A 21,739-nucleotide genomic window follows, 5' to 3' on the forward strand; every position below is an offset into this window, starting at 1 on the left:
ACCCTGATCTAAGTAGGATTAAGCGGTGCATAAATTGGGTGAAAGCTCCCCTAGCCACTGCTTCCACCTGCTGCTTAATCAGAAGCCAGAAATCCAGTTGGCTCCCCTAGTCAAAGATGACCTCCTTCACAAGCATGACCTCCCTCCAGAGTAATCCTAGGCTCAATCTTAGCACTGTGCTCTAATGTTTATGGGCAAACAGCAGCTCCATCTTGGAGGGGCATAACTGAAGTTCCTCACAGATTCCAGTCATCGAGTCAGGACTTCTATACCATCTCTGGCACAATCTGAGATGATGATGGAAGGGCTAAATGTCTTCGGCATACTCATGGCATCACGGCACCAGCTGTCCTCTTCCAGCAATGTTATAAAGATGTTAAATAGCACAGAGGAAAGGCTTGAGCCTTGTGGGGTATCATACCAGAGGACCCAAGGGCTTGAGCATTTTCTCCCCACCCCTCCACCCCCAGCACCACTGAGTAGAATTGTCTATTCAGAAAGGAGGAGAATTGTCAAAATTGAGTCTTCAACTCTTATATATGGTCCAAACAAGATGTGTTTGATGGTGATACTGAATGCTGTGAAAAGATCTAATAGGATTAGGTAAGAGGCACTCCACCATTCAAAGTCATAGCGAAGGTCATGTACTAGAATGAACAATACAATTTCTGTCCTCTGACTGGGCCTGAATCCTAACTGAAAAGAATTCTGATACTGTAGTATGTTTCCTCTAGAGCCCTCTCTAGCTAGTTCCCCACATTCTCACTTTTTTTGTACCTCTCCTTCCCATGGCATTTTTTGGGAGAGGAAGTGGAATGCTACAAGAATACGTTGCTATTCCTCCTTGGCCTGGGATTATAAGCTTTTGGAAGTTTGACAGCATGCCACCAAGGCTCCCATAAAATAACTGCAGGGGAGGATAAGCATGCTAATTCAGGAAAAAAAATTCTAAAAGCCAAACAAATGTAGAGGAGAAGACTCTAAAGTCATTTTCTTAAACATATTTTTTTAACTTCAAGACTTAATTTACTGATTCATTTACGTAATCAGAGAAAAACAAGCTGGTCAAGACAGAACTGGGACCTGAGCCCAATGTCAAATCTCACCCTTTTCTCCCTAAAGCACAACAAAGCACCTACTTCAGAAAAAGAAAACACTCAGAAAAGACATACACAAGTGAATCAATAATCAGTCACATACAATTTTAAAGAAACAGAAACAGAATAAAGACAAAATGCACAACTATAAAACACTACCCTGTTTTTTATCATGTTTTCCTGTCTCCAGATGACTCCTCCTATCTACCAGTACAATCCTACCACACCAATTTATCTTCTTATTTTTTATGTGAGGAACTCATCCGTTTTATCTTGTGCCCATGTGAACACAGAAACTGACCCAGACATTTACACTGAAGGCTGTTGCCTCTTCTCAACCTAAAGTGATTTTTGTAATGAGGAAAAAGCCTGTCTAGAGATGAGGAATAGTAAACTAGGTGCCTGCTAGCAAAGTGCATCATGCAGAAAACATGTCCTCCCTTGACTGCAAGGAGTTTCACAGTTCTGCAAAGAGTTCGGGCTCCAGTTTGGCAGGACCAAAACCGGGAACATTTTGGTTGCTTCAGGCTTTGGTCAAAACAAAATCTGGAGGTGACTTACCACATGATTAGGGCAAGGCTTTGGGGGCTCATGTGTCACGTTCTCCTACACCTGGGCCTGTGTACTAGCCTGCTTGCTAATCTTCTCAGTTCCTTCCTTTCCCTATTCGCTTAACCACTAATGCTGATGTCCTAAAGTTTTTTCCTCATTTTCTGAGCTGCCTCTTCCTGGAACAAATACATGTGCTTTGGTCCAGACAGAGATCATTAAAACTAGCTACTTTGTGCATAGAACAATATGTAAATCCCCTAAGGATTGCAACTTTATCTGAAGGCCCAGACCTAGTGGATAAACAAGCCTAAGATATGCAACCAAAATGAATGCACATGAGTGTTTCCAACAAGGAGAAAATGCAATTTATTACAGGAAATTGGAACTCATGGGTTAGGGAAGCAACATTTGATTTGATATTTAGATGTGAAGAAGTATCAGCTGTTACTGTTTGAATCTTAAGCTAAAGCAGGAAATTAAACCAAAGCTGAAACAGTCACCACAACCAATATCTGTGATTTAAGGCAGTACTCAGCTTCTAATTTATTGCCGATATGACCTACCGTAGATGTGAGCATGTAGACATTTAGAACTGTAGATATATGATGGAAAGTATCAGTACATATATGAATAGAAGTTTTATAAAACAGAAGGTGACTAAGATTTCCAAGGATTGAAGTCTAGGTAATGGTACCATGTTTCTGCAAGAATACGGCCTCCACCAACAGGAAGGCCCAGCATGATTTCTAGGCATGAGGTGAAATTAAGCCCTGCCCCCAAAATTTAGGCCTATTTAAACCATGCGTTTCCCCGCCATTTCTCACATTATTCGTAAGAACTACACGAGGTGAAAAGAAATGGGAGGGAAGGGTGGGGGGGTGGGGAGAAAACTTGGCTTTAGGAGTGCCCTGCAGTTAGCCTAGGCTAGAATACCCCGATCTACTACCGATAGAACATCAGCCGATAGAGGCTCCCCGAAGGCAGAGTCACCAGCCGCTTCGATCAGCCAGTAGAAGCGACCTTGGGGCGAGTGCCCATGCGCCACGAGGCCGTTTCTATCGGCCAATGGAAGCTCCCCAAAGGCAGAGTCACCAGCTGCTTCTATCGGCTGATAGAAGCGGCCTCAGGGCGAGCGCTTGTGCGCACTCCCCTCGCCATGAGGCCATTTCTATTGGCCGATGGAAGCTCCCCAAAGGCAGAGTCACCAGCCGCTTCTATCGGCCGGTAGAGGCGGCTGGTGAGTCTGCCTTTGGGGACTTCCATCGGCTGATAGAAACGGCCTCGTGGTGAGGGGAGCGCGCATTAATTTTATTTGAATCTACCAGCGGGGCAGGAGAGAAAACACACACGTATCTGTGTCTGGATAAAAATTGTGAGATTGCGACGGAGGGAATGGGAGAAAAGGCCTTAGCCCAAATGTGTTCTTGTTTTGCTTTCCTGTCCATTCTCTGATCAATCTCTCCGGGGCAGTTTTGGCCAAAAATCGCCCAGGTCTCCCTCAGCTAAAGGAGAGGGGATGTCTCCAAAGACTGTCCCTAACCTCTGCCATTTGAGAGGACTGAACTCATTGCTTTTCAAAGTTAGACCCGCAAGTTTTTCAAAAGTTCTTCTGAACACCTCGGACGTCCGATGAAATCCAGAAATGTCTCGTGATTGAACTCAAAAAAAAAAAAAAAGAACCTGCACCTCGCACCAAGTCCCTGGTTTTATGGCTCCTCTCTCATCCCGAATTATGCTGAAATAAGGGATTCCGAGGCTGGTGTTGGTTAATTGGTTAATGATGGGTGTTCTTTCAGGCGCTGAGAGAGAGAGAGAGAGAGAGAGAGAGAGAGAGAGAGAAAGAAAAGGAGGCGTTGCTGAAGTTCTCAGACTCCCCCCAACTGTTAGCAGTGCCACCCGTGAGCTGTGGCAGGATTGCCTCGGATCATGTGCAGAGTGCCTTCGCCATTCAACTCCGACCCCCACGACTCAAGGTTCATACTAAAATTAGGCCTTTCCAACCAGCCCCTGCAAATATTCGGCCCTCACCAGAGCAATAGAAAGGACGGTTTAGCTTCTCCCTGGCCCTTCTTCACTCCAGTTCCCTCCTGCCCTCCTGTGCCGCCGCGGCGACCCTTTCACACTCACCCCGCTTCCCCGCCGCATTCCCATGAGGACCGCTCCCATGTCTCCTTTCGGGAGCCCGCCCGATCTCCCTTCTAAGGGTAGCCAAGCTCTGCTGCCTCTTCTTCCCTCTCCAGCGGCCCCCTCCCGCTCCCCAAACCAGCGGCGGCAGCAAGTAAAGGGAGATCAGCTGCCCTGGGACTTTGGCAGGGTGCCCGGAAAAGGTCTGGCCTGGGGAGGGGAGGGCGGCGGTGGGAACCCCGCAGATGCTGAGACCTTCCCTCACCAGAAGGGCTTGGCTGACCCGGTGCAGGGATGAGGGCTAGCAGGGGTGGTGTGTGTGTGTGTGTGTGTGTGTGTGTGTGTGTGTGAGAGAGAGAGAGAGAGAGAGAGAGAGAGAGAGAGAGAAACTCAGCTTGCTTCCCTTCTGCTAAGAAAAGTTTGCAGCCACTCTCCCACGCGCACTCCCCTCGCCACGAAGCCGTTTCTATCAGCCGATGGAAGCGGCTGGTGACTCTGCCTTTTGGGAGCTTCCATCGGCCGATAGAAACGGCCTCGAGGAGAGTGCGCATGGGGCGCTCCTCTCAGGAGAGCCCTGCGGGCAGCCACGCCTCACCCCAAAGCGGCTGGTGACTCTGCCTTTGGGGAGCTTCCATCAGCTGATAGAAACAGCTTTGTGGCAAGGTGAGTGCGTGTGGGTACTCGCCCTGAGGCCGCTTCTACCAGCCAATAGAAGCGGCTGGTGACTCTACCTTTGGGGAGCTTCCAGTGGCGACCTCATGGAGAGGTGAGTGCGCGTGGGGGAAGAAATTAAGTCACTCCTGAAAAGACATCCTATCCGTTTTTTCAGGGCTCAAAAAAAAAAAAAAAAAAAAGACCCGGCCTTATTTTATGAGAAACACGGTAGTTATGGTACCTCCTTCATAAGCAGACGCATATTACGAAAATAATGCACATTTCAGAATAAATCAGGGAAGATATATTAAGCAATGGCTTTAATTTATCAAATGTATGCAGGTTGAAGATTCTGAACTGCCTGATATAATTTTCTGTTCAGAATCAAATATTTTTCTTATCTCTGAAGAAAGAGGTGGACACATCCTTGATTAAAATCAATCCACCACCACCAGCAGGTTCCAAGTCAAGAGCCTCACTCTATTCTAGGAGACAAGAACAAGAGTTGTTGTCATTCAAATATAAAGAAAATTGTTTCTATGTAATGCAGACCAATGTGAAACAAATCCTAAGCAGTTCTCCATGATCCCAGAGAGAGGTTAATTCTAGTCCTGATTCTTGCCAGCTTTTCACTTGAGTCACTCAAGCTGATTCTGGAGCTCTTATGTAATCTTACAGTTGGATCTGAATCTTATTCCTTTTTTCCCCACGTACTCAAACATTTTCTATTTTTTTTAATCCATACTTGATACTAATGTCTGGAACACAGAGTAGGTATCTAGCAACGTACCATCATAACAATTTTCACTTCCTGCAGACTACAGGCTGATTGCACATTGATGTATTCTCCACTCTTGCTTGTATAGCAATGAAACTTACCATATCTACAGTGATTTGTCCAATGACAGTATTGCCATGTTGTTGTCTGAAGCTTTTAAGTCTTGCTTGTTCTTTGGGTATCATATTTGCAAGAACATCTTTCAGATTCTGAAAATAAAATAATGTCTACTGTTATATATCACAAATCAACTACAAGTCAATGATAGAAAACCAACCTAGAAAAGTGATACGAGAGAAAAAGTAGACATATGAAATAAAATATTGCTCATATTTGTTTTATGTCTATTTTATAGTAATCCTAGGTGCAATTTACACCAACAAAAGTTTTGTCCTCATACCATGATATCTGGTTCACTTGGTACGTTCCACAATCTCTTTTGTTGTTTCTATCCTTTTCCTCGCTTCAGATCACATTTTCAAATTTTTCACATTTACAATTTTGTTGTTCTACCAAATTGCCTATGCTTTAATCTAATGGTTTCATAATCTTGCTGATAAAGGTGAAATCAAAAATCTTGATTTAATTTTTTAAAGATTTAGTGATTTGGTACAATTTTTGCTCATCTTGTTTCACCTGAGCACAAAAGGAGATGAGATTGGAGACTATTTTCTATTCATACAGTTATAAGTATTCTGATCCTTTTTTCTTTTTCCATTGGTTTTCTTGGATGCAACTTAAAATGACATGGACTATCAGTGGTATCATATGTTAAAACAATTGGTTTAGCATTTCAATGGAAATACACAACTTTATAAACAAAACTACATTCTTGCCTAGCCATGGGAATGCTTCTGAAGTCTTTCTAACTTAAAAATCAACATGAAAAACTATCACTTCTTCCTTCTCCAGTAACTACAACACTGTATTTATGGTTCTACTATGAATTCTCATCATAAACATAAATGGTGAAACGTGTTATGAGTTTGCAAACTATTCCTCTATCTCCTGAAATTTATTGACAATGGGAAGGAACTACTGAATTTGAAAAGAATATATACTGACACCAAACATGTGTCTTGGTGCCAATAATGCAGTCACCAATTTAGAATGATTCTGGGTATAGTCAAGATTCAAATAGTTAACCAACAAATTTTGCACATCCTACAAAAAAATGAAGAAGAAAAAACAACTTACACTAGAAGCACTTGCATGTCTGGCAGCAAAAACAATACATGATGAATTCTGTAAAGAGAAAGAAGTAGTATCTTAAAAAAACATTAGTTTTATACTAATAATCCTCCATGCTCTATAATGCACCTTTAGCAAATTTTGTTCCCCCTAACTTCATCATAGTTTCCCCCCTCCCCTGAAAAAGATTTGAAAATACAGTACTGGATTTCTGAACCATCACAATCAAGGAACTCTTAGCAGCGTACAACAATGATCTTGAAATGTATAAGCATTAAGTACCCATGATATAATACAGTCACAAAAAATTAAAACCAGTAAACTCTTTACTGTTACACAAAGAAATGTACAGCACCGACTCAGTAATTTAAGATGGGCCAGCGGCAACCACACTCAAGCACCCCCAAATTCAGCTCAGTTTGGAACTTCTTGAGCATCTTTCATGATTTAATTTCTTATCATTCAAGTCTTCCGTTTTTAATACACCCTATTAGCCTTCCCATTAGTTGTTCACCCCAAATATGTATTTGGTTCACTACTGGATTCTGCTAAAATGTTGAATCTGGATCTAGAAATCCAAAAGGATGACACTTGAGGAAAGAATTTTTTTTTTATTTTATTTTTTTTATTTTTTTATTTATTTGATTTGCCAATTGTTTACAAGATAATAAGTATAAGTGTATACATAGTTGTGAATACATGAAATGGGTACATATAAGAAAAATAAAAGAATAAGAGAAACAATAGGACAGGCACGTTGCAGCTGGCCTCCCCAGTAAGCAGCAGCAGCAACATTAACACAACCTCAGTATTAGGGAAGTTAACAATTGTACTGTATTGTAACAGCTTTCTCACCCTGGCCTCACCCAGGAAATACCTGACTTACTTCCAGAAAGTCAATAAAGTTAGGGATGTCTAGGGGAGGCTCAGTATTCATTAACAGTCTCCTGTCAGTTTTGATCACTGCTACTTTCACAGTCCAATCATCTTAGGGAGAGTAACACTTGGATTGTTTTTTTTTCCCTCTCCAAATTTGTTTCTAAAAATAACACACAACACTGCATCTCTGCTTAGCAGTTGTAATCCAACCCCACCTTCATATTCAGCCACACCTGGGGCATGAACAAGTTTCCTATAATCTTAATGACAAAACAAGCTGAAACTAAGAGAACTAATGCTGGAAAAAGGTTACCTGTTAAATACTGGTATTATCTCATCGTTAGCCTGTTTTCTCTACCATATGTGGCACCAGCCTACTCATATATTTCTCTATCATATGGAACGTTTAATATGTTTTGGAATACTACAAATCACATCTAGTATAAATAGAAGAGAATGTATTAGCTCGGGATTGTACTGAATGTTTCCCATTCCTTTCTGGCACTGAAGGTATTACTTTGTTAGGTAGTGAAATGTCTGCGAGCAAACAATCAAACTCGGAGAGACCCAAGGTTTCACATCTCATCTAGTATGGCCAATGGTCAGACTTCCTATGAATTGTAATCCAAATATCTATAAATATTAAATCTAAATATCTAAAAACTATTTGGACAATTGTTTTTATAGTATTTTGGCAAACTGTCTGGAGCTTTTAGGGGGTAGGTAGCAATATGTTTGATGAAATCAACAGTGCACTACAAATCGGAGTGCCTGGTTCACACTATACCTTGAATCAAACCAAACAATCCACATAATGCTTTAATGCAAGGCTGTCAAACTCACGACCAGTGGGCCAGATGTGTCGCACGCTGGCCATGCCCAAGCCCAGTTTAGCGAAGGGAAAAGTCACAATATATCACATGACGTTGTCGTGACGACGCAAGTTTGACACCCCTGCTTTAATGCAATTAAAACCTTTTTTAAAATACAGACTCAAACCACCTATAGAGTTACTGAACAATTTTTGCCTGCCGGAAAATATAGTTTGGTAGGACCATCTGTCCTACCAACTAAGCTTATGCCATCAAGTTTGGAGACATTAAAACTGATTGCTTCTTAAGAAGATCTGATTTTGTTTAATCATAGCGCAGAAATAAGCCACAGTGACAGTGAAACTCTTTTCCAAGTGGGCTCTGTTGATGATTTAATGAAAGACTTTGAACATATGAAACTGCTGCCCTGCACAAATAACCCAACCAAAACAATATTTTCCAGTCTGCCTTGCCTGCCAGCAATTCTCAAGGTTTCAAGACTTCAGCATTTGCCAATCTTTCCTACAGGTGTCAGGCATTGAACACAGAGCCTTCTGCATAGAAAAATATGAGCTCTAGAATTGAGCTGCGACCCTTAACAAGAAGAGTATTTTGCATATAATGCTTCCAAATTGATACTCAATAGACCTGAGGCACCAATAGACTATGTGAGTTACACCCAACTACATTGAATCAAACCTCTGCAAAATCTTTGACAAGATCAGCTACTTTCCCCCATTTAGTAGAAATAGTAAACAGTGCTTTCTAGAACTCAGCCGAATTATAAAATGCTAGTTCCTTAGTAAGTAATTTCACAAACATTGCTGACAATTTCTTGCCTACTTCTATCTGATTTCCAGCTTCCTTGCAGAGACTTCTCAGCATCCTTGAATTTGTGTTTGTTCATGTCTCTTTTTATCTGCTTACCTCTTCAACAGCCTTTCTTCTAATGCCTTCTGAGGAGCACATACATGGAGGCTTTTGTTCTTGGGCAGCCCACGTAGCAAGTGAGCAATCTGGCTTGACACGTACACCTCTCTGATTGGCAAAAAATGCCCCACTACAGACACTGCTAACAGCTAGGCCCATTAAAATTATTGGGGCATCATCAAACTCTCTCAGAAAATGTTATTGTTGTTTCCACAAAGTCATTCCACTAAATAAAAAGCAGAGAAAGCCGGCTGTAACCAGAATGAGTGACTTTCAATTTTATTAAATAATCAATTATACTGCCAAAACTGGAAGTTCCACATTAAAAAGGCAGTAGCGTAGCTTAGCTTTAGTTTGCCCCAGAAAGCTGTTTTACTCCTAGAGATGATCAGAAAGAGAGACAGAAAAAAAGCCTCAGTCAATGCTCAAAGCAAATGGAGGAGGCTTAAGGACAAGTGGTGTGGTTCCTAGAACTGTATCTTAGCAACTTTTATTTCTTCTTTACTCTGGACTTAAGAGAAATAAATATCCTGGGACAACCCCAAAGGAAGGTTGTAGAAAAACAATATTAATTGGGTGATACAGATGATACAGGTTATTTCAGATCATTTTTATGGGCAAGTGATTGAATTTCCTGATATTTAAATTATCTTCATGCAGATAGTCCTTGACTTATGACCACAATTGGGACAGAATTTGATTAAGTGTTGAGGTCATAAAGTGCAATTTTACCTAATCACAACACTTGGCAATCCTGACACTCTTTGAGCTGCCCTGATTTGCACCAGTTTGCTTTCGGGTACAATTCAAGGTGCTCTGCATGGCATGGGTCCTTGTTACTTGATCTTATCCCACTGAGACTGGTCCACCCCATCCATGCCAATAAGAGGGGGCATACTGCAGATCCCATCCTTCAAGGCATTTGGGCTGGCAGAGCCTTCTCTGCCATGGTTCCTGCCTTTCAGAACCTCTTACCCTGTGAGGTGAGATCAGCTCCCTCATTTCTGGTCTTTCACAAGAGCCTTAGGACCTGGTTCTGCCAGATGGCTTTGGGCCCCAACTGGGAAGCATCATACTTGGAGGTGGTTGATGGATTCAGAGAAACAACAACCCCACCCCCTGTGTAGTTGGTTCCCTCTTTCCCCATCTTAGGGCCACAATTTTACTTCGATAGTATTGTCATTTTATTCGGTTAGGAATATTTGTCAAATTTTAATATTTTTATGCTGTAAGCCATCTAGAAGGGTGTAGAGATGGGAATGCCTCGGAAAAAAACCCCAGAAAAATTGGGGGGAAAAACAGGGATTTTTTTTCCAAAGCCGTTTGGAAAAAAATCTGCTTTCCCCCCAATTTTTCCATTTTTTTCTCAGGCTTTCCCAATTCTAGCATAGGCAGCAAATAAATTTAATTACTAAATAAAAAAATCCCAATCCTGTTGCTATTGTTAACCAAATTCCACCAGTCGATAGCCAAGGATTCTTCTCAATCCAAGCCATTCCCAACTAGGTCCTTCCTAGTCCCAAGACAAAGAGACTGCCTGTATCCCACCCAGCCACCTCTGCCCTTTTGGCCACCCTGCATCCTCCCTTCTGGGACAGGAAGGAGCTCCAGAACCATGCAGTTCTAGGGCTGCTTGCCATGCTGTGGCTCTGGCGGCTGCTTGTCAGGAAGCCATAAATGCCCCTGGAGGCCTCTGCCATTTCAGCGTGGCTCAGCAATGAAGCACAAAGGAGCTTCTTGATGTGCCATAGCTCTGGGGCAGTGAGAAAGCCCCTGGGCCACAGTTCAAAACACTTTTATTTTATTTTATTTATTTCATTTTGTCAAGCGATTATAAGATAACAGGTATAAATATAAGCATGGTTATGAATACATGAAATGGATACATATAAGAAAAATAAAAAGAATCAATAGGATAGGGACAGTAGGCACGTTGGTGCGCTTATGCACGCCCCCTACAGACCTCTTAGGAAAGGGGTGAGGTCAATAGTAGACAGTCTAAGGTTAAAGTTTTGGGGGTTTGGGGAAGAAACCACAGAGTCAGGTAGAGTGTTCCAGACATTGACCACTCTGTTGCTGAAGTCGTATTTCCTGCAATCAAGTTTGGTGTGGTTAACCTTGAATTTATATCTATTGTGTGCTCTTGTGTTGTTATGGTTGAAGCTGAAGTATTCATTGACAGATAGGACATTCCAGTGTATGATTTTATATACTATACTTAGATCGGACCGAAGGCGGCATAGTTCTAGTTTTCTAGCTCTAGAATTTCAAGTCTGGTGGCATAAGGTATTCTGCAATGAGTAGAGGAGTGGAGAACTCTTCTTGTGAAATATTTCTGGACTTTCTCAACTGTGTTAATATCAGATACATGATATGGGTTCCAGACTGATGAGCTGTATTCAAGTATTGGCCTAGCAAATGTTTTGTATGCTCTAGTTAGTAGTGTGATATTACCAGAGAAAAAGCTACGTAGAATTAGGTTAACAATTTCATAGTGCAAAGCCCAGCTCAACTTAGTCCAACCCAGCAGTGTAGCGCAAAGCCACAGGTGCCCTAGGAAACCCCAGCCCACTCTCAATTGCAGTTACCCTTGCCAGCCAACAGCTCCTAATGCCCTGCTGTCCCGCCTGACATTCATCATCTTCCTGCTCACGCTGCTGGCTATGTGAAGCCATCTTCCCCAGATCTCGCAAGGAAACCATCATGCACAACCTAGGAAAGAGAAGCCTCATGCATCCAGCACTGCCTTGAAAAAGGCCAGGTCGGGCATGCTTAGTCAGTAGTAGAGCACGAAGACAAGTTAACTAAGGCAGCAGGGGGTGGGTGAGCGTCCTGTATGGCAAGGGGTCAAAAAGGCATAAATGGGGGGGGGGAAGGGGGGGATAGGAGGAGTTGAAATGTCCCTGTGGTTTTAAGTACACACAGGTTACCAAGTGCCCAAATTTTGATCACGTGTCCCTGAGGATGTTTTAGAGCCATAACTTCAGAGTCTTTTCATTCAGTGTTGCCATAATTTCTAATGGTCACTGAATAGTTGTCATTTGAAGACTACCTGTGTTCCCAACTAGCACTGGTTGTTCTAAAGACACTATTTGGAAGATCAGGAACAGTACCACTGCAATTATTCCATCATAGAATTTAACTGTTTAGTATGGAATATAAAAATAATTTGTATATACCTCCAGGCTATACTTTGCTATTACAAACTCTACACTAGCATTTTGTAGATGTTGAGTTTACATATTCAGTGTTTCAAATTAATATTTACAAAATCCTAATGGCTTTGGAATTTAGTCAGATTTAGGAAAAATTCTATTTGTTTTCATTATCTTGAGCTGTGAGTTATTACTGCAGGTATTTGGACAGGTGGGCTAGGTGGGTTAGCAATTTAGATGCTTCTTCTGTTTTTGCAAGACTCAATAAAGGTATTAAGAGGCAACAGGGAGATCACAACCTGAGCATCTCACCGTGTCCTTGAAGAATCAAAAACCTTGTTTACCAAAAATCTAGATATGCAATTACTCTGCAAATCTGTAATACTTTGGATTGTTATCAGACAGATATTACTTGAATGTAACCTACTGATGCTCAAGACAAAAGAAAGCTATGAAGCAGTTAAGCAAAGATACTACCAACAGTATCTTTAGAGGTCACCCAATGACCACGCTGTTTGCCTAACAACAGCTGTCAACAAAGTTGTAAAATCAGATGTGGTCACATGGCGACCTGCCAAAAATTGCCATGATTTAGAGCTGTATTTTCAGGCTCAATTATGGTCATAAGCCTAGGACTACCTACATAATGAAATTGTCATTTTGTATTACTGAATTGAATCTAAGCCAACTTTATAATTCAAAAACAGCCTTGTGAGTTATTTACATTTCGGGAATGAAAATGGTGGTTATGTGTTCCTGTTACTAGTCTAAATAATTTGCAGTGTCCATTTGGATGACTTAATAGCCTATGCAACTGGCCACAAAGCAGAGAACTAAAACCTAGCAGGACCTATCATGGAAACAATATGTTAACTTAACATGCACCAGCTGCATGCGCCCCCAAACATTAAAAGTGGTTTCTAACCACGTCAACATTTGCACTGCTTTTCTTTCATAACATCACCTTTTTTTCTGTCCATTCATTGCCCACTCATATTTTGTAATAGTAAAATGCAATTTCTGCAGCTAGTTGCAGTTGTTAAAAAACAAATCAAAATTTTTAAAAATGTCTATACATTCTGTTGTGGAAAAAAGAGATTCACAAATACAGAAAGCAAACTAAATATGAATGAAGTACTATACAGTACAATTTTGGGTAAGTCAATTATTAACCATTATTCTCAAGTTTAATACAAGCCTAAACTCATCATATATACACCCATGTTAAATGCATTGCTAAAATCTATGAATTACCACCTACTTAATAATGTCACTAGCAAGGTTGAACTTCAACTTAATAACGTCACTAGCAAGCTATCAGGATTGCTTCACTTTAACTTGTCAATGAAGTCACAATGGCTGGATTCATATATTTCACGAGGGTTAACAAAAATGATGACTTAAAAGACTCAATGGTTTGGACCACACAATGTTCTATGTAGTCCTTGATCTTTCAAAGTTATGATGAACTTCAAAAAAATATTCTTACAATCAATCCTTGAAGTTATGACTGTCACCCCTCCTCATTTATATGAGTTTGTTCTGGATGCTTGCCAACAAGCTTTCATTTACAACCAACTACAGCATTCATGGTCATATGATTGCAATTTGTGACATTTTTGCCAGTTTCCAGCAAAATAAATAAATATTGGTTCAGGAGAATGGATTTGCTTAATAACCATGTGAATTGTTTAATGACCACAGCCACTCATTTACAATGATCATAAAAGTCACCATAACATTGAATCCCATCATGTGATCCCCCCACTTACAACTGCAACAATTTATGACTGAAATTCTGGGCTCCATTGTGGTTGTAACTGGAAAACTATTTGTATTTTGTTTGATTCTGTTTGATTTTAGCTTAGCATGCTCTGTGGAATGTCTAAGTTTCTCAGATCTGCAATACCTCTCATACTTTATCTGAGCCCAGGGCAGAAGAGAAGAAAGTCAGAAAAGCATTTAGCAATATAAATAAGCTTCCAAGATTCTGGGAACGATAATCCCTAACTATGTTGACACATATATTGGGTGTTTCCAATAAAAGGGAGTATATATAGCTTATGCTTGAACTGTGTGGTTATTGGTGCTCTGTGAGTTTGGCAGTTTGCTTGGAGCCATTTCATTACCCTACTAGGCACTGATGACGTTACCAAGTTGAATAATAAAACATCTATGAGCAAATGACCAAACTCAAAGAGCACAAGAGACAACAGAGTTTAAAAAGGGGGGTACTCAAAAGAGACAATTAAAAAAACTAAGTTAAGGAGGAAACAAAAAGAGCAGAATATATCCCCTTCAGCAGCCAAAAAGCAGATTAACACAAACAATTAAGCAGAAGGTATTTTAATCAAGGCACTACCATGGAGAAAACCACACCCCCACCAACACTGGCAAGACAAGCTACTGCAGGGGTCCCCAACCACCGGTCCACGGACCGGTACCGGTCCGTGGAACAAATCCTACCGGGCCGCTGGTTTGCTGGGCGCCGCCATCTTGTTTTGATGAAAAAGTGCTTCCGGTGAGCTTTTCCGGGTAGAAAGCCATTTCTACCCGGAAAAGCTCACCGAGTGCTGCGCCGCCATCTTGTTTTGATGAAAAAGTGCTTCCGGTGAGCTCACCGGAAGCACTTTTTCATCAAACAAGATGGCGGCGCCCAGCTGATGCCGGTACCAGGCCGCAGCATAAAAAAGGTTGGGGACCACTGAGCTACTGTATAAAAATCCCACACTCACTAGCACTGATATTATCCAGTTGGGTAATGAAACATCTGCAAGCAAATAACCATGCTCAGAGAGCACCAGGACTCCACATTTCAACTCTTAAGCCTATGTATGTTACATTGAAATTTGCCTTAATAGACTTAACAGGGAATCTAAATGATATAATTTGCTAATAGAAACAAAAGCAATGGAACTGTGGAGGGTTGGTGGTTTCTGGCAAGCTTTTCTTGCCAGGAACCCCCAAAACTCTAGAAAGCTTATATGCACTCCCACAGGTTTTTTTCTTCCAAATGTCCTTCATGAACCAATAGTTAGCAACACAAAATGCTTTGTTTTCATATAGAATTAAAAGATTCTAAACCTGCTTTCCAGGATTCAACCTTCCTTCCACCTGCTTTACTCTCTCAATTTCATATGCCTCTCAAAACAGCACACACACCGTTACATTCTGAAAACCACTACAGAAAGTATCAAGCATTTGAAGTAGGAAGAAATTTCTAGGACCCAGTCAGTGATTAAAAAAAAAAAAAACCTGCTTCAGACAGTAGACCCATCCCCCTACTTAAAGGGGCGCTGCTATTTAACTGTCTCACATTTAGCGCTTTTCACACAGTTCAGAACCACCCTGCCCCAAAGCCGTTGATGAGAATTCTAGAATGACTTGTTTTCATTTCAATTAAACTTTCCTTTTACTGAGGAACATCTATGAGATCAAGCTTCCACATGATGTAAATATTCACCACAATAATTATTATAGGATTCTGTGTAATCCTTAGTGATAGGGGTTATCTAATAAGGAAGTCAGGAATTTCAACTGATTGTATTAGCTTTCCTGCAAACCAGCAACTTGCATGCCAGCTGAGAACTTTAAGAGCTGCAGCCCCATCATATCATGAACTTATCAAGGTTGAGGATAAGTAGACTAGTTTAAGTGATCTCTATTTCTGTGTTCACCAGATTAGATGTTTAATGTCAAATCGATTTTTATTTCATGGGCAAGAAGTACAGAAATAATATGGTTTCAGTAAATATCATTATAATATGTCCTATATTACAATGGATTTCCTTTTAAAATCCAATGCCTTTTTTCATGCTCTGTAGGTTCAGGCCTTCATGTATGCAGAATGCACAAGAAGAAAACCAAAAAATGTCTAAAGATGTCATTCAATGGTGAGCCCAGGTCACTAAGCGTGTGTGTGTGTGTGTGTATTTAATTTTTGGACACCTATATCAATACAGCTTTAGGGTATCCTTTTACTTCTTTGAGAAGGCAAGAATTAATGGATTCTTTTTTTTTTAAAAGAAATTTTTTATTTTAGACAAACATACACAAACAAAACATAAAACTATCTTCTAGTTACATACATACAGTGTGTCGGTTGGTTACAAATCTTTTGTGAATCCTCTCCATACTCCTCCCTTACAGTTTGTATAAATTATCATATTATCAATCTAGTATATATGTATACATCATTGTTAATCATTTGTTTGACTATAACTATTATTCCATCATTTTATATGAGATATTCAAAATTTTAAATTAATTTATATTATAACATTCATTATATCATCCTAAATCCATTTAATGGATGAATTCTGTTGTCAGACTAGCTAGGCCTCAACTGGCTTATTTCATTAACAGCACTTATTAGCCCTGCATTTCAACACAGCAGAGCAGACTAGTATTTAAGCACTGCCAGTCAATGGTTGCACCTAGTAGGCCTTATGTACATTTAGCTCAGTATATCCAAGCTTGTTTATTATTAGGGTGCGAGACCACCAGGAAATTTTAGGCCTGCAAGCTATAGTGGAAAGTTTAAAACAAGCATCCTGAAATCATTTTTGTCTTGTTGGCAACAAACAAACAAACCTGCAAGCTTGTGCCTATATAGTCAAGCCTGATTCAATATTTTTATTTTATATATATATTTTAAGTCAAACAGAACCAAGGAAAAAGCTTATCAGAAAATAGAAGGAGAAAACATGTTCTATGACCATGCTTGAAACTAAGCAGGTTGTCAAAATTTGGAACTCTCTTTCTTTGTACCTAGCACAGAAATGTTCTTTATTAGACAACCATTAACAGGTTCAGAGATCCCCTGATAAATAAACAATGACAAAGTTTACTGTACTGTACTACAACCTTCGCTTTTCAGATTTGCTGCAAAGGTCGTAAATGCAAGGTCCGATCCAAAGTTACTTTTTCATCGCTGTTGTAACTGCAAATGGTCACTATGCAAGGCAATCTCTAACCAAGGACTAATAAATATAGGTAAATTACTATATCCCACACAAAATCTGCCCTACTTTCCAGAAAGCACAGATTAACTGAGCTATTCTCAATAATACAGCTTGCTACACTTATCAGAAGAAATCTGGCTTTCATTCCCTCCAATCTTGTTCCACAAAATGCTAGGTGGTAGCAGCATATATTACACTACACATATAATAAAAAGATTGAAAATCAAATCCACACATACCCTGTCCTTCTAAATAGGGTCAGGAATAATAGATAAAGAGCCCCATCCAGGCCAATATTTTCTTTCTACAGAAGACAACTTTTATTTGTCAAGTGTTTATGGAATACTTACATAAATCTACTCAGAAAGCAGAAGAGAGGATATGCTGAGACCCTCAGAGACTTGCACCTGCAGTTTTATTTTTCCCAAATCTACCAGGGATAATTAAAAATTATCAGGCTTGATCTGCTTGGCTTCCTAATATTGACACTAAAAGTACGGTACTTACATTTACAGAAAAATAGAATACTATTTCCATTTTCAGATCCTTTCATTATTTAGAGCAGTGATCCCCAACCTTTTTGATGCCGCGGCCCGGTACCGGCATCAGCTGGGCGCCGCGGCCCGGTACCGGCATCAGCTGGGCGCCGCCATCTTTTTTTGATGAAAAAGTGCTTCCGGTGACCTCACGGAAGCACGTTTTCATCAAAAAGATGGCGGCGCCAGCGCTTCAGTGAGCTTTTCCGGGTAGAAATGGCTTTCACCCGAAAAGCTCACCGAGCGCTGGCGCCGCCATCTTTTTTGATGAAAGCGTGCTTCCGGTGAGCTTTCTACCCGGAAAAGCTCACCGGAAGCAGTTTTTCATGAAAAAAAGATGGCGGCGCCCAGCAAGCCGCGGACCGGTAGGAGTTGTTCCGCGGACCGGTACCGGTCCGTGGACCGGTGGTTGGGGACCCCTGATTTAGAGGACACTGCCACAATAAATGCCAATAACATACAACCCTCATTTGGCACCATGAGCTGACACCCTATGCACCATTCAATCATGAGTACAATTAAGGTGAGACAAGGCCAGCCAAGTGCCTCTGTGTCATTTTAACCTGGATATCAGCACCTGAATGATGCAATCTTATCAATGTATTTGAGCACAGCTGTTAATTCACTAAGAGAAGAAACCCGCCCAACTGGTTAAGCAAGAACCTCTGGCTCTTCTTGTTATTTTCACTAAGAATATGCCAATTCAAAGTAAGATTCAGCAGTGCCAATTAGTCTTTCTTTTCTCTTCAAAGCTTTCAACTGTATCCAAGAGGAAGAGTAAAAGTGACCCCAATAACATTATGGCTCAAGACTAATATGACAATACAAAGCGAAACTGTTGAAGCAACCCCCCATGAGAAAAGAGTTATTATCTAAACAGCTTGGAGAGTCTCTTACAAGATATAATCAATCACCTTTCCTTATCTGACACAAAATAGGGTCGTCAAATATGTTTATTGCATTTATTTATTTTTTAAAAACATACCAGTGTAGTGCTATTTGCTTTCAGTTTTTGGGGGGAGGGGCATTGTTTCACTTTAAATACAACAAAATCTAAACTTGGGAAACTCCAGAGGTTAGAGCTTGGCTAATTCAAAAATCAGCAAGTATTAAAATTTACTTCTTAGGACCAACAATATATGTTCCTAATGTCAAATAAAGGTTATAAAGGAAGTAAAGCTGAATCCATTCCAACAAGTAGATGTTTTGTCAACATAAGCATATATGTGAGATTCCATGTCTTTTTCAAAATTTAGGTAATACTGAACAAGCTATAGTTTTTAATGCTTCTATAATGCTTTTTAATGTTAAGTCATTCCAACCAAATAAATGTTTCTGGATTTGGTCTACTTATTGTATAACAAGCATGTCTGTCTGTCTGTCTGTCTGTCTATCATCAATCCTTATTTTATATAATGCTCTTGACAAAGATATCAAAATGGCCTAAGCCTGATTAATAGTTTTTACTTCACTGACATTTAGGACTTCCTCATTTTACTTTTAGTAGCTACCCTTCTTTTCCTCATTTAGTACACAATTAAATCTATAACTGCAGAAACAGAATATAATCTCACACCTTTATTTTCAGAACATGTAAGAAATAAAGACTTGGCTGATGGTAAAATATATCCAACATGCTTTTAACAGAAATTTAGGGCAAAACTGGGTTTCTAATCAACGTATCCTCTTTGTACATAGAAAGTAGGCAGACACCTGTTCCACTGATTATAGTAGGATAGGCAAGTAAATCACATTTGCATCTAATTTCACAATAGTCCAATCATAATTACAGCTTTTCCCAAAATTATCAAGTACCAGGGATTCATACTTCCACCTTTGAAGTTTCACACTGTACATAGAATATACCAGGCTTAAAATCATGAAACCAATCACTGGTTCCATCATTTTCCCCAAACATGTAACTTACTCCCAATACATGTGTTTCCCTAACATGAAACTAATGCATTAAAAACTCCTGTCATGCCAATTACAATACATTCCACCCACAAAGATATTTAAATATCCTTTACAAGCACTTCTAAATAACTTATCAAGATAATGTCCATGATCATATATTTGAGCCATTAAGTCACACTAAAAATAATGTTCTTCTAGAAGTACAAGTTTATAATTCCTTTTCTTGTCAACCTCCCATACATTTGCTCTTGAGCATATTCCATATTCCAACATATGCACAGAAAATGAGGGAACCTGTAGAAGAAAGGGAATACATTCCCTTAAGTGTATTGACACCATAGGATACAGGTTGCAGGTTGGAAAATCGTTTCCAAAGAAAGCATTTACTAAAGTATCAAAAGTTCTGGAAAATCATGTATGATAAATCCTGTTAGGTATCTAAAATTCAGGCTATTAACAATGTTTCTTGCTCCTGCACCTGGAATACCTGCTGCCACTTATAAAAACTAATTTGGGAGAGAGAATCAGATGTTCATAGAAATTCCTAATTCTACAATAAAGCCCAAGAACATGTTACATATTCTATTCCTAGAAAATAGTACTTCCATCTTCTATCTAATCAACTGAAAAGTGATAGAAATGCAAATACTCAGAAGATAATAAAATACATAAAGACAAATAAGCCAAACAGAAAAAAACATCAGTCAAAAGTAAAAAGGGATTAAGAACATAAAAATCAGGAGTTTATGCAGGTCATTACAATTGCAGTTTATCTAGCTTTCATCCTAATCTTCACTATCCATGTTTCTTGTACATGAAAGCATCACATCACTGGTCCACCCAGTATTGGCTCAGATTAAACTTTTGGGGAGGAAATGCTGAGTACAGCAGGGGGGGAGGGGGAACCAGGAATGGTAAATAAATCTAAAAATAAGTGCTCTGGAATCAGCATTTGAATCTATTTGCTGGGGAACTTAGAGGTCTGGAGGCTAGGTTAAAAAAAGAGAATCTGTTTACCCTACAAACAGATCATGGGCAGACTCCCTGGCAAGGCAAAATCAAACAGGCTATTGAACTTCCTGCAAAAGTCATATAATGGAACTGTATGCCAAAAGAGAACATTACCAAAAAATATTCCAAGAGGGAAATTACCATCTTCAAGAACATGTTCCCATAAATTACTATTACCTATTATACTATATTATGATATAATTGAGTGTTCTAATATATTCATTAGCTTTAAAAAATTGGAAGTTTGCACCAAAAAAATGAGAATTACTCAGCCCCTTCAATATATTTGATTACTAGTCACATTAAGAAATCAGCAACAATAATCCCGTTGTTAATTTTAGAAAACTACTACTCCAAACTATACAGGAACAAGCACAGGCCTAACCCTCTCTTCAGAAGTAACACTATTTTTGTACAAGGAACAGCTAATTTCAAGTGGTTTATGCACAAACTAAAGTATGCATGTTTCATTTTTTCCCCCAGATACAGCTCTAAACAGCTGTTTTATTGTGGGCATGGGTTGAAAGTTGTTCATATGGTATATTTTCAGCTCCTATAATTGGGTGGTTTTCTTTGCTGCTATCTAATGGTCATCCAGATTTTGACAGTCCCAAATGCTCAATCCAAATCCTACTGCTTTCCATAGACAGAACATCAGGAAGAGTTTCAGGGGTTTATTCTATTGAAACAAAGAACAGTAAAGATATTTCAGCTTTTATTTCTACCAAACTGCACTCAGTTTTTTTAAAAGAAGACAAAATAATTTGGAGGATGAACTCCTTTGTTTCATATTTGAAATAAAAGTCATGTATTTCATTTTTTGTGGGCCTCCCTAGAAACTGACGAAGAAAAAGCTCACTTTAACAGTGGACTTCACCGCCTTCAAGCAATCTACCAAAGGACAGTTTCTGCAAATTATCAGATTATTATCTTGATTAATATAGAAGGAAAATCAGAAAGGGGAAGGGGAAATAGAGACACATTTTCCAAGCGATCTTTCCACCAGCTCAAGCAGTCTGGCGGTATGTTTCGCCTCACAAAGGAACACGCATGCACCTTTCCCCTAAAATACCAACTTAAATTTGTGTTCGAGTATATCGTATATAAACTGCACATGACAGAGGGAGAGAAGAGCTTCC

At 39.8% G+C, this 21,739-nt stretch overlaps 1 protein-coding gene across 1 annotated transcript in view; it reads right to left on the minus strand.

Moving 5' to 3' along the window:
* CS (citrate synthase) overlaps positions 1 to 21,739 on the minus strand; it is a 37,133-nt gene that overhangs the window by 14,589 nt on the left and 805 nt on the right. Inside the window, exons 2-3 of the mRNA XM_026680030.2 lie at positions 6,403 to 6,450; positions 5,307 to 5,414 (exon numbers count right to left, since the gene is read on the minus strand). Of these exons, the coding sequence (XP_026535815.1) occupies positions 5,307 to 5,414; positions 6,403 to 6,450 (156 nt within the window). The remainder of the gene's footprint in view (positions 1 to 5,306; positions 5,415 to 6,402; positions 6,451 to 21,739) is intronic.

This window comes from Notechis scutatus, chromosome 2 (assembly GCF_049901735.1).
Source record: "Notechis scutatus isolate UNSWTSFEM ecotype Mainland chromosome 2, rNotScu1.2, whole genome shotgun sequence".
Classification (NCBI taxonomy): Eukaryota; Metazoa; Chordata; class Lepidosauria; order Squamata; family Elapidae; genus Notechis; species Notechis scutatus.